Here is a 14494-nt window from a genome sequence, read left to right as displayed (position 1 = left end):
TGAGCCAAAGTCAGACGCTCAACCGACCAAGCCACCCAGGCGCCCCAGTCTCTAATTACTTTTAACCAAGAGTCCTACTCATACAGATCACTCACAGAAAACTGCTAATGTAAAAGATTCAACTACAGTAATGTAATAGTTCAACACTATTAAATCTGAAATAAATTAGTAAATAAATCAGAAATTCAGTGAAATTTTATAATAAAAATGGTGAGGTATAGAAAAAAGATCAATGAATGCTAATATGTAAATATAAGGACATCAGAGGAAATAGAGAAGACAAATAATGTGAAAGCCAGGAAAATAGTCAAAACTTCCTAAACTAGCAAGAAAACCAAAATCCAAAGATGTAAGTGGTACATTATGAAAAAATTCAGAAATAATCTTTTAAGACAGACTTCTTAAAGACCTATCAAGTTCTTTAGCTTTAAGAAGAATTTTATACAAACCAATAGTACAAAAAATTCTATTAAAAAATGGGCAGGGAGCACATGTGTGGCTGGGATGGTTAAGCATCCAACTCCTGATTTCAGCTTGGGTCATGATCTCATGGTTAGGGAGTTTGAGCCCCACGTTGGGCTCTGCTCTGACAGCACAAAGCCTGCTTGGGATTGTCTCTCCCTCTCTCTGTACCCCCCCATCAAAATTTAAAAAAACTTTACGGGGCGCCCGGGTGGCTCAGTTGGTTAAGTGTCCGACCCTCGGTTTCGGCTGAGGTCATGATTTCACGGTTTTGGGAGATTGAGCCCTGCTTCCGGCTCTGTGCTGACGGTGCAGAGGCTGCTTGGGATTCTTTCTCTTTCTTTCCCTCTCTCGCGCTCGCTCGCTCTCTTTCTCTCTCTCCCTCCCCCCCACCTCTACCCTTCCCCTGCTCACGCTGTCTCTCTCTCAAAATAAATAAATAAACTTAAAAAATTTTTCAAACTTAAAAAAAATTTTTAAGAGAATAAAATTGTTGGTAGAAAGATACTAATGTAAAAATTATAACTGCCTCCCTAGAAGAGAATTAAAGGAAAAATTACTGGGGCGCCTGAGTGGCTAAGTCAGTTGAGCGTCCGACTCTTGATTTTGGCTCAGGTCATAATCCCAGGGTCGTGAGAACAAGCCTCACCTTGGGCTCCACAATGGAAAATTAAATTGGTTCCAACCATCAGTGAATGAATGAATGAATATTTCACATAGGTTCAATTTGGTAATAGAAAGGGAAAAAATACCAAAAGAAAAAAGGAAATCTTTGATAATCTTGTAAACAAATATTCCTCAATAAAAAAAAATGGTTAATATCCAAATGAAATGCTTAATAGATATATCTGAAGCATGAAACACAATAGAGCTGTTGAAAAGAATGAGAAAGGGGTGCCTGGGTGGTTCAGTCGATTAAGTGCCCGACTCTTGATTTCAGCTCAGGCCATGATCTCACAGTTCGGGAGTTCGAGCCTCACCATTGGGTTCTGCACCAACAGCAAAGACAGAGTCTGCTTGGGACTCTCTATCCTTCTTCTCTGTCTGCCCCTCCTCTGCTCACTCTCTCTCTCTCTCTCTGTCTCAAAATAAATAAATAAATAAATAAACAAACAAACTTAAAAAAATTTTAAAAAGCATTTAAAAAAAACAGAAAAGAATGAGAAATCTATACATTTGGTATAGAAGGGTCTTCCAGATACACTAAGTACAAAAAACAAATTTGGGAGAAAAAAATTCACATAGTACAATGCTATTTATAATAACAAGAGAACTATTAATACATATACTCATATATATGTAAATATATAGAAAGTTCTGGGAAAATACACATCAAACCATAAACATTAGTTACCTCCAACAAGGGAATATAGGATCATGGGCAGGAATATCAAAGGGGACTTTCACGTCTTGTCTATATGCTTCTGTACTGACTTTTTTTTTTACATTGAGATATCTCTTCATAAATTTTTATACAATTAAAAAATACAAATTTCAAAATTAATAAAAGAAAGCTTGTGTGTTTTGTTATACACATACAAAAGCCTTCATGTATCCTTTCTTTCCTATAAGAAACAGATGGGTGATACTAACTGTGCCTGTTAGTACTGCTAGTTTTAGGAAAACGTTGTCTTAGTAATTATCTAGAACCACAAAATGCTAAGTAGCAATCTTTAGTCCTGGCTCAATATTGTTATTTTAATTTGCTGGAATTAGCGTAGAGAGAGGAACATGTTAACAAATTGTATGTGTACATACTGCATAATATATTAAGCCACAGATCATTTTCTTTGACCTTGACCACATCAAGTGAAAGGTTTCTAAACCCTCCCTCTCCTTGGAAAGCAAACCAGGAAATATAAATCGCCTGGGCCTGCTGAGCTTTGTGTTCTGCTGGATCAAAAACCAATACTGGCAGAGTTCACTGTGGAGAAGCCAGCAGTCCCACCACCAGAGACTCAGCACATTCACAACATGAAGCAAAGGGGCGGGGGAGAGCTTAATATAGGTTCCTAGGTTTTTAGCAACCAATATTAAAGTTGGCATAGTATTATATTTAATGTGTATCAACCTATGAATTTGAGTGGAAGTTCAAGCACAAACAATACAGAGAAACTGTTCTAATTAGTGTTATAACCATAAATTTATATACTGAAATCATGCACCCAATCCCAAAAGGCAGCGATTAGTAGCCAAGAGTTATTGTGCAAAATATCACACTTCCATACATGCGGACACACAAAACTAGTTTTATAGTTTTTTTTCATTAGGATGTTCATCAACATCTATTTAAGCAACATCATTCTTTTGGGCAGCAGTTCTAAATAATACCTAACAATTGAGTCATTAACATAGGTAATTACCATAGAATTGAGTAAAGAAACAGAAAGTACTCTGGAGGATTAAATTTTTTTCTTAATTCTGCCATATTACCTACAAAGAAAAAAAAAGTCTCCTTATAAATTGCATATTCCAACTATAAATGAAATATATGACTTTAGGGGCACCTAGGTGGCTCAGTCTGTTGAGCATCCGACTTTGGCTCAGGTCATGATCTCACAGTACGTGACTTCAAGCCCTGCATTGGGCTCTGCGCTAACAAACTCGGAGCCTGGAGTTGCTTCGGATTCTGTGTGTCCCTCTCTCTCTCTGCCCGTTCCCTGCTCACACTCTGTATCTCTCTCAAAAACAAATAATAAATATTAAAAAAAAATTTTAAATATATGACTTTAAGTGGCTATATATATTCCAATACCACAACACTGGAGTACTTCATTTTTAACATTAACATTTTGTAAGATAATACACCCCTAAAATTATTTGTTTACACTCAAACACCCTAGCGTATTAGCTCTTACATATGGATATTCTATATATCTAGGGGTATATCTGGATACAGAGAAAAAAATAGTTACCTACATAGTTTTATCAGTAAAATTATTACTAATTAGACATACTGTCATTTAAAATGTTTTTCATTGACAATGACTGTTATAAAAATATATAAAAGAATGTAGAATAAGAAAAATTATTCCACAATTACTCAAGGACATCTACTATGTGGCAGAAGAATTAATTCTTACAACCTAGTATCTTAGAACCTAAGAGTCATCTACACAAATATTTATGCAATTGGTATACAATATTGTCAGTTGGTAGTTTTTTTAAAGAACTTCTACCAGTATGGTTTAATTAAATCCACTATAAATATCAGAGAGTATATGTGACTAATATTTTATACTCTTCCACATTCATAGAGAAACAGGGCTTAATGCATTCATCCTTTAATAGGCAATCACTGATACCTGTTAAATCTTCTTCATGTCTAAAAAGCCAAGAGAAGAGAGCTATAATCTATCAGAGGGTGAAAGTATAAAATTATACAAATATATAAGACATGTATTTATTAATATACTTATATGTTAAATTATATAAAATATAAATTTTAAGGATGAAATATTAATAACACTAAGTCTAGAAGTTAGGACAGTAGTTCAACATTGCCATGAGATTCCAAATAGCATGAGTGCCTACTGCTCCCTTTGTTAGACAATATCCAAGTCTCAATCCACAGCCACAGAGTATACAGATCAACTCTTGCCTACCATTCTGAAAACTGCATCACTGGTCTCAAGAGAGATTTAAAAGCCTAAAAATCTCTGTATGCACGCGCACGCACACACACACACACACACACACACACACACACAATTTCTTTGGTCTCTAATATTTTTCAATTGGGCAAGTAGGGTTTTATGGGTTTAAATGAAAAAACAGATATTAAGTGCCTAGAACATGCCTGGCACACCTCACTCAATAGATGGCAACTATTTCTTCACCACTTCTTCCAGTAACTGAGGCCTGCCCTAAATCTGTCAGCAAAACCCTAGCCCTACCTCTCTTTTCCCTCACACACTAGGTTCTTTCAAAAGTGCATCTCTTAACAGACCTCTAAACTATGAACTCTCAGAGATTAAAAAAAGTTAAGGCCAAAGCAAAAAGACCTCTCTTCCTGCCACCAAAAGATGGTAAAAGACAGTGGACACCTGCATGTGGACACTCGACTTGGAACAAATGGTCTTTTGAACCAGTTTTAAGTAAAACAGAGTCAATACATTATGTTTTCTGACTCAACTGACAATCTTTGAATAACGCTGATCCATTACTCTTCTTAATCTCACATTACCCAAAGTGTTCTCACAGTTCTTAAAGTGTGCCCCTCAACCAGCAGCGTCAGCAACAACTGGAAATTTGTCAGAAATGCAAATTCTTAAACCCCACCTCAGACCTGAATCAGAACCAGTGGGGATGGGACCCAGCAACCTGTGTTTTAACAAACTCTGCAAACTAAAGTTTGTGAACATCTGTTCTATATAATTTGGTGAAGAATCTACAGTGAAACTCCAAATTTACCTATTCCAGAAGAAACCTATTAATATTAATGAGGTTAACATTCTTAAGTATTTTGAAATTTCACGTATATGACAAAAAGCCCATATGACTCACAAAATCAATATAAAAGTCCTACTAAAACATGCTTTTAATAAGAAACTTTATAACCAGAGGTAAAAATAATACAGAGAGGCACAAAAAAGTCTCAAAGGATATCAGATGAAGGAGGCTGCATTATGATAAGTCATTAAATATTAACCAGCAAACAACTGTGCCAGCTTAGGAGATGTCTACCTAAACGTTACATTTGCATTGGCCTGTGTTTCTGGTTCAATTTCTCTGAAGAAAAAACGTCAACCCTATGAAAAGAGTGAGTGAAAAATAACCATGGACTGTGGGTCCTCTGAGAACCAACCTCTAAGACAAATCATTCTAAGAGGGTAACATTTAAAACACTAATTCAAAAATATATATGCACCCCTATGTTTACTGCAGCATTATTTACAATAGCCAAGAAACAGAAGCAATATAAGTGTCCATCAATAAATTAATGGATAACTATGTGGGGGTGTGTATACAGATGTACACATATATACATTACACACACATACACAAACAACAGAATATTATTCGGCCATAAAAAAAAAGAGAAGATCTTGTCATTTGCAACAAGGACAGACCTAGCCGCTATTATGCTAAGTGAAAGAAGTCAAACAAATACCATATGATTTCACTTATATGTGGAATCTAAAAACAAAAAAATGAACAAAAAGTAGAATCACACCTATAAACAGAGAACTGATATTGCCACAACAGAGGGAAGTAGGAGGAGGGATGAGCAAAATGAGTGAAGGACAGTGGGAGAGCCAGACTTCCAGTTTGCAGTGAGTAAGTCACAGGAATAAAAAACACAGCACAGGGAATATATTCACTGGTATCACAATAGTACTGCATGGTGACAGATGGTAGCTACACTTGTGGTGAACAGAGCATAATGTTTAAAATTGTTGAATCAGTATGTTGTACACCTGAAACTAATTCATAGTTGTGTGTGAACTACATTCAAATGGGGGGGGGGGGGGGGCGCGGTGTGGAGGGGAAGAGGACATTTACTTTCAGAAAAAGGAAGGCCTAATGTGACTTCAAGTCCCCAAAATTTCCCTACCTTTTTGATGCTTTCTCAAAGTTCTTTAATAATCAAAAAACATTGGGGGGGGGGGGGAAGGAACTTACAGAGAGAACACAGAGACTTAAAATATAAATGGTAAGACAATTCTATATTTTAGCATACCCTCAAGACGACACGAGCAAAAAAAAAAAAAAAAGACAAGAGCAGTGTTTTACATGGGTTACAAAACAAACATTTTCACACACAACTCATATAATCTCTACAACCATCTCCAGGTAAATAACCCCACTGCTACTTATTGAGTACTTAGTATATAATTTTATAGGTTGGGAGCTGTAAACACTTTACTAATGTCAGACATAAAACTAATCCAATTCTAATTCTAAAACACATGTTCTCTAAATCTCTACACTAGAACAAAGATTTGGAGGCAAAAGCTTGAGTTTCAATCCCATAACTTCACTGCTACTTGACCTTAGGAAGTCATTTAATTCTTTTAACTCTTCATCTGTAAAATGGGAAGATCAATACCTGCTCCCACCTATTTCAGAGTAGCTATAAAGTTCAAATGAGATAAAGGACATAAAATGTCTTCATAAACTCTAAAACTATGCAAATATAATTATCATCATTCCCGATTAAAGAATGAACATGAGGAAAAAAAAAAAAAAAAAACACTGAAAGGAGGTTAGAGGGGGCAAGACGCTGGTTTTTCTGTTGTTTGGCTTTTGCCTTCTTTTTAAGCATGCTGAAGACGTTTAAGAAGGAACCTCAGACTGGGGAGCCCTGGTGGCTCACTCGGTTAAGAGTCTGACTTCAGCTCAGGTCATGATCCCGCAGTTTGTGAGTTTGAGCCCCAGGTCGGGCTCTGTACTGACAACTCAGAGCTTGGAGCCTGCTTCAGGTTCTGTCTCTGTCTCTCTCTCTCTCTCTCTCTCTACCAGCCCTGCTTGTATCCTTTTTCTTTCAAAAACAAACTTAAAAAATAAATAAATAAAATAAGGAACTTCAGACTTCACAATTTACCTGGGACCTTACTGTCAATTGGGCTGTGAGAAGAGAATCTGTACCACAACTTATTTTGTCATTTTGCTATAAGCAGAGTCACAGTTATGCATCTGTAACTTCTGCAGATTTGGAGATTAACAAAAATGTAACAGTTTATTTCTTTGGAAAAGTTTAGTTCCCTTAAGAATCAGTGGCCACAACAGTGGGCACCTGGCTGGCTCAGTCAGAAGAGCATGCAACTCTTTTTTCAAAATGTTTATTTATTTTGAGAGAGAGAGGACAAGTCAGGGTGAGGCAGAAAAAGAATCCCAAAGTGCAGAGCCCAAGGCTAGGCTCAACCTCAGGAACCATGAGATCATGACCAGAGCCAAAATCAAGAGTCAGATGCTTGCTTAACCAACTGAGCCACCCAGGCACCTGGAGCATGCAACTCTTTATCTGAGGGTCATGACTTTGAGCCCCAGGAAGAGTATAGAGATTACTTTAAAAAAAAAAAAAAAAAAAAAAAAAATCAGTGACCCCCCCCCCCCCCCCCCACACACACACACATACACAAGCAATCAGTGACTAGGCCACTATAATTAAAATTCCCTTTTAACAGCCTTCCTATTCTTTCTACAGTATCATTTTCAACCTGGGGTGCCTAATCTTTCATTCTGCAAACATTAAAACATGAAGTACAGATCCAAAATAAATAAGCAAATCAGCTCACTTAAACTGATGAGTTTAAGGGAAAATTTTTATTATTCAAAATGTCACAATTTAAGGTTAATTTTTTTTTTTAATTTTTTTTTTTTTAACGTTTATTTATTTTTGAGACAGAGAGAGACAGAGCATGAATGGGGGAGGGGCAGAGAGAGAGGGAGACACAGAATCGGAAGCAGGCTCCAGGCTCTGAGCCATCAGCCCAGAGCCTGACGCGGGGCTCGAACCCACGGACCGCGAGATCGTGACCTGAGCTGAAGTCGGACGCTTAACCGACTGAGCCACCCAGGTGCCCCAGGTTAATTTTTAATAGTATTTTCAGCAAATGAGAAAAGTAAAGCTGAAGTGAAATCCTCAACTATTCCAAGGTCTGTCAGATATTAAAAAGACAATAAGTGGCACAAAAACACTCAGATCAATGGAACAGAATAGAGAACCCAGAAACAGACCCACAAACATACGGCCAACTAATCTTTGACAAAGCAGGAAAGAAAGAATATCCAATGGAGAAAAGACAGTCTCTTCAGCAAGTGGTGCTGGGAAAACTGGACAGCGACATGCAGAAAAATGAACCTGGACCGCTTTCTTACACCATACACAAAAATAAACTCAAATGGATGAAAGACCTAAATGTAATAAGAGGAAGCCATCAAAATCCTCAAGGAGAAAAGCAGGCAAAAACCTTTGACCTTGGCCGCGGCAACTTCTTACTCAACATGTCTCCAGAGGCAAGGGAAATCAAAGCAAAAATGAACTATTGGGACCTCATCAAAATAAAAAGCTTCTGCACAGCAAAGGAAACAATCAGCAACACTACAAGGCAACCGACAGAATGGGAGAAGATATTTGCAAACGACCTATCAGATAAAGGGTTAGTATCCAAAATCTATAAAGAACTTTTCAAACTCAACATCCAAAAAACAAATAATCCAGCGAAGAAATGGGCAAAAGACATGAATAGACACTTCTTCAAAGAAGACATCCAGATGGCCAACCGACATATGAAAAAATGCTCCATATCACTCATCATCAGGGAAATACAAATCAAAACCACAGTGAGCTACCACCTCACCCCTGTCAGAATGGCTAACACTAACAACTGAGGCAACAACAGATGTTGGTGAGGATGCAGAGAAAGAGGATCTCTTTTGCATTGTTGGTGGGAATGCAAGCTGGTGCATCCACTCTGGAAAACAGTATGGAGGTTCCTCAAAAAACTAAAAACAGAACTACCCTACAACCCAGCAATGCACTACTAGGTATTTATCCAAGGATACAGGGATGCTGTTTCAAAGGGACACATGCACCCAATGTTTATAGCAGCACTATCAACAATAACCGAAGTGTGGAAAGAGCCCAAATGTCCATCGACAGATGAATGGATAAAGAAGATGTGGTATATATATACAATGGAGTATTACTCGGCAATCAAAAACAATGAGATCTTGCCATTTTCAACTACATGGGTGGAATTATGCTAAGCGAAATTAGTCAAAGAAAGACAAATATGACTTCACTCATATGAGGACTTTAGGAGACAAAACAGATGAACATAAAGGAAGGGAAACAAAAATAATATAAAAACAGGGAGGGGGACAAAACATAAGAGACTCTTAAATATGGAGAACAAACAGAGGATTACTGGAGGGGTTGTGGGCTAAATGGGTAAGGGGCATTAAGGAATCTACTCCTGAAATCATCGTTGCACTATATGCTAACTTGGATGTAAATTTAAAAAATAAATGGAGAATATACCAAAAAAAAAAAAAAAAAAAGACAAGTAAGTATCCAACCCCATATCGCTAGTCACAAAACATCAGCTCACCAAAAAGGTCCAATAGCAGAGTTCAGGAAAGTCATATATCACTCACCCCTTTCACACCAAAAACAGCCCTATTATTTTTATTCCTTCTAAATTATTTTCATAAAAATCACTTTTGACAAGTTATAACAACTTACCCATACATTAACAATAAAAAAAGAAAAAACAATAAAAATACCATTCTCATTTTAAACGAGAAAATATTTCTTCCTACAGAAGAAAAATCATGGACTCCGATTAAGCCATTTCTATAACATCTGTACATTTTTACTGATTAACTACAAAACAACATTTGATCTACCTTTAAACCTACATGTAAACTCAATAGCCTGCCAGACTTCAACTCCATCTATGAAATGATGTGCTAATATCTCGTGAAACTCACCATTTGTATACTCGTTCCAGGATCCAAATTTTTTGTGTAAATGTCAAATGATAGATTGAGGAGCTTTTGAATCTCATTCATTCATTCGTTCAATTCAGAATGTGTCATGTATTTCTAAGCAGTTCTTAACTAGGAGCAATTTTACCCCCTGCCTCAGGGGCCATTTAGTAATGTCTGTAAACCTTTCTGGTTGTCCCAACTGGAGGCCAGTGTTGCTACTGGCATCTAGTGAGTAGAGGCCAGTGTGCTGCCAAATGTCTTACAAAGCACATGACAGCCCCCTACAACAAAGAACCATCCACCCCAAAATGTCGACACTGCCAAGGCTGAGAAACTCCGATCTACAGAAAAGTTTATAAACACTGATCTGTCTAGAAACAGTACTCACTTCACCTTTGTTTCCTGTATTATTTGCTAATGACATTCTTTTCATACTAGACTTTGGCAACAAACTTACCCTATTCCCAACCTTTCAATTAGCTTCTCACTTCCAAACTTGTCAATAATCATCATCTCAGCCAATTTCAAAACCTTACAGTCTTCGACTCACCCCTATTTTTATAATAGTAGTAATGGCAGCAGCTGACACAAATTTAGCTCTTATCATGCATTACATATATTAACTAATTTAATCTACATACTATTATTATTAGGTGCTCTTATCCTCATTTTACAAAAGGAGAATCCAAGGCACAAAAACGTTAAATAACTTGCCCAGGGGTCACATATATAATAAGCATCTGAGCCAGGTTTCAAATCCAGGCAGAATGGCCCCAGAGTTAATGGCCTCTATAAATATTCCAAAGTGATCTCTTGTTCATCCTCCATATTGAATCATGAAGTCCTCTAAGTTTTACAAGGGCAGAGACTCTTGTTATGCTCACAGCAAGATCCCCAGAGCCCAGTTACATAATAGGTACTCAAAAAAATTTTTGTTTATTCAATGAATGAAATATCCCTCAAACTTACCCACCCTCACCCCCCCACCCCCACCCATTTCCATTGCATCCACTTAAGGCCAACTGTTCAGCATTTCACACTTGGGCTTGATGATATAGTCTATGAATTAGCCAATCAGGTAAACTGATATCAACTCCTCTGCCACATTTTCCATTACCCAGGCCCAATCAAATATATTCAAAGCTTTCTTCCCACTGCTTCAATTAGAATCATAAAATCTTAGAGTCAGAAGGTACCTCAGCATTCATCCAATCCAACATCTTGCAGATAGAGAACCCCAAAGATGATAAGTGACTAAATCACACAGCCAGGTGGAGCCAGGGCCAGAATTTGATTCTTGCCATTTTTGCTCTAAGATTTACTCCTGGAGGACTTGCTTCACTCCAAACAGGTGTCTCCTCACTATCCCATCAGCAAATTATGTTAATTCCCATTGTTCATGCTCAAGTCTTTTCTCCTGCCCAGCCTGTCTTCTTTTTCTTGATCCATAGATCCAAGTCCTATCCATCCTTCAAAATCTCTTCCCATTCCATGACATTCCTCCTTCTCTGAAAAGTTTCTGTCCTCAGTAAGATGCTAAAGGAAGAGAATCACTGCTGCCCTACTGGGCCAAGTTTAATGCCTACTAACACTTCCCACAAAGTGAGGCTACTTGAATGATCTTCCTTGAAAACTATTCATCCATTCTTTCCTCCTGTGTTTTAGAAAGTGATTTCAATAAAAGCTAACTCATATATAGCACTTTCATAAAAATGTTCATATACCTGGAAGAGAAGCTGACTCACATCTTTAATAGTAGACATGTAACACTTGAATGGCCCAAAATAATTTGTATCTCCTCCACTGAGAAACAACTCAGCATGCTCACAAAGTCCAAACCCAGAGCTCTGTGATACAACTCAGCTAGCAGCCACAGCTCCCCAGGTTCATCTCTTTTCTTTGCATAATGCTATGCATACAATCATTATTTCCTCCAAAACTCCATTTCTAACAGTCACACTTCCTTTCCTTCCTTCTCCTCCCTATATTGTTCAATTTAGACACCCTGTATCTTTTATCCTTTATTATTTTCTATACGCCTCCTTAATGAAATTCCAACCTCTCATCCAACCTCAACTATGCAGTCCTTGTCACATCTATCCATGTGACATCTATCTCTTCAGCCTAAGGTCTTGTGATATCTCACGATAACCCATGAAGCTCAATTGTTTTTCCCCCTTCGCCACTCTTCCTTCCTCTAGAAAAGTGGTCTCAAAAGTGGTGTGGGTGCAGCTCAGAGGAAGTGCAAATGGATCCAGTGGGCTGCAGGGTAGAAAAATATCAGAATTCTCATTATACTTGTTTTCTCATCTCATCCTTTCTTAAATTCTATTTCTGTGTGCATTTACAAGTTACATAACATATCGGTACAGCAGAACAAGTACATATATAATTAACAGATACATAAGTTCCTGGAGTATATGCTCTTTTACTGATAAGAGGGTATGATCAAAAGAGTTGGGAGACAACCATTCTAAAAATACCTGGATAATGAAGCCAAAGCAATAGGTTCCAGACTAGCGCAGGATACATGTTACACATGTGCATATGAACAAGGAAGAAAACTCTTGTTCACATCCAAAGTCCTAACCATGACCACCAACCTCTAACCCCTACCAGCTTCTCAGAAGTGTATCCTACTCAAAAAAAAGCAGAACATAGGAGGGTCTAGCAAAGCCCTTCATGTGCAGTTTGGGGCGGGGGTGGGGAGGGTGGGGACGTCAAAAGTACTGAGACACTACCCTTATCTTTGCCACGGAATAGTATTTCAGGTCACAGCTCACTATTCTGACACTGCTCTTAGTCTGACTTATACGTACATATACACTTTATACGCCACTATCTCCTGAGATTCAGTTCCTATTTCCAAATCCCTTGAGGCACAACCCGTTCCCTTCGCTAACGACCGATTTACACTAACACCTACTGGATCGAGCCCACACCTCCCAGCATCCTTCCCTCCCCTGGGGATACTATCCACCGTCTTCACCGAGCCACACAGTGTCCCAAGATACAGCACAGTCCATCCACGGTCCCTAAGACCACTTCTCTTTCCTTCTCCGCCCCCAGGAGCTGCCAGCCAGGCTGGAGACGGGAGGGGGGGAGGGGTGTGACTCGCCTCCCGTGACTGGCCCAGATGGCAGCGGATTCCGCCCCCAGTCTCAGGCACCCCGCCACCCCTCGACCCCCTAGAGCTGCCTGTCTGCCTCCCACCCCGCCCCAACCCCACCCCCAGCCTCCCCCACGCCCTCACGCCGGCTCCCGGACACTCACCATGCTGGGTGAAGATATTGAAGCCGGCCTCTGTGGTGCGCCCCGCCAGGTCCCGCCTGCGGCCGGAGGGCCTGGCTGCACTGCTGCCCCGGATCCCGCGAGGCTGCGGCTGCTGAAGCCCCGGAGCCTCCCCGACGCGGCCCACCTGCTGCCCCATCCCTGCGCTCGCGTACTCCCGCGCCCCCGCCGACCCCAGGTCACATTCCTCCTCGGCTCCGGCCTCAGGCTCCCGGCGCTGCCCCGGCCTCTCCTTCCCAGACCAGGCCCCGGCCCCGAGCGGTCGGGCCGCCGGCGGCTCCGCACGCGGACTCCTCACAGCAGCCGCTGCGCTGCCTCTGGGCGACTCACAGATTCTCCTCCCTCCTCCTCCCGCGGCTCCGCGCCCCCAACGCCGCCGTCGCCGCCGCCGCCATCTTTAAACCACCGAGCACTGGGCGAGCGTGGGACAGAGCGTCTCCCGCCCCCAGCCCGACCAGTCACCTCCGCTACTCGGAGGGAGGGCTTCCCGGCGGCCCCGCCCCGCCCGCCCCGCCCCCGCCTCCTCGCGGGGTGGGTCCCCCCAGAGCCCACCTCGCTGGCACGTCCACAGCTCCTTCGGGTCTTTTGGTGGGCCTCCGCGCCACCTGGGCCTCCCAGGTCTGAATCCTCCTTAGCGATCCCTCCCAAGTTCGGCTCTACATGCTACCTCCTTTGGGGGATGGACGGTCTAAAGCCATCCCTGTCCCACCTCCACCTGTCAAATCAATCAGTTGCGGTGAGCGCCCCAGGTGCATGGCTCTTTAGCAGGCACAGTCGGGACAGAAACGCACGAGGCTTTTGCTGCTTGCCATCCAGGTGAGGCTCCCTAAAACGCCCAGGAGATTCCCTTTCAACACCACTGTCAGCAGCAGGCCTAGAGTCTAAGATTATACAAAATTTACGTGAAGATACTAAAAAAGGTACATTATTATTTTATTGTAGTGTTTTGAAATTATTTCATGATGTTAAGTTGCACTCGCCTCGGTTGTCTGCACTTTGAAGTCTCTCACTGGAGAAGCAGTTGTGGCCCCACTCCTCATATTACCATGAATTCCTCTTGAGCTCCTTTACCGTCTAACCACATGTGTGTTCCTGTTACCCTTAACAATGCTTGACAGTAAAGCTAATCTTCCCACCGGTATGCTTTATATACCGTGCACGTGGTCAGGTCTCCTTTTGATGACAAAGGGGGAAAAAAATGTTTCTCTTTGACCCTGTTTCTGAGTCAGAACTTACTCATCATTAGCTTATATTGTCTAAAGAGGGTGACGCAAAACAGCAGTGTTTTTTATCCATGCAC

The 14494-nt window shown here is 40.5% G+C and overlaps 1 protein-coding gene across 4 annotated transcripts in view; it reads right to left on the bottom strand.

Moving 5' to 3' along the window:
* The window catches only part of ABL2 (ABL proto-oncogene 2, non-receptor tyrosine kinase), a 112700-nt gene extending 99072 nt beyond the window's left edge, over positions 1-13628 (bottom strand). For 2 of the 4 annotated variants that reach the window (XM_053909217.1, XM_053909218.1), the window contains exon 1: positions 13177-13628. In XM_053909217.1, the coding sequence (XP_053765192.1) occupies positions 13177-13333 (157 nt within the window). In that variant the 5' untranslated portion in view covers positions 13334-13628. The remainder of the gene's footprint in view (positions 1-13176) is intronic. The other 2 variants (XM_053909219.1, XM_053909220.1) reach the window with 1 other exon arrangement.
* Positions 13629-14494: the final 866 nt, after the last annotated feature.

Source organism: Panthera pardus, unplaced genomic scaffold (genome assembly GCF_024362965.1).
Source record: "Panthera pardus isolate Hobbes unplaced genomic scaffold, ASM2436296v1 HiC_scaffold_21, whole genome shotgun sequence".
NCBI classification, from domain to species: domain Eukaryota; kingdom Metazoa; phylum Chordata; class Mammalia; order Carnivora; family Felidae; genus Panthera; species Panthera pardus.
The sequence above is the reverse complement of the archived record's forward strand: the minus strand, read 5'-3'. Positions and strand labels throughout refer to the sequence as shown.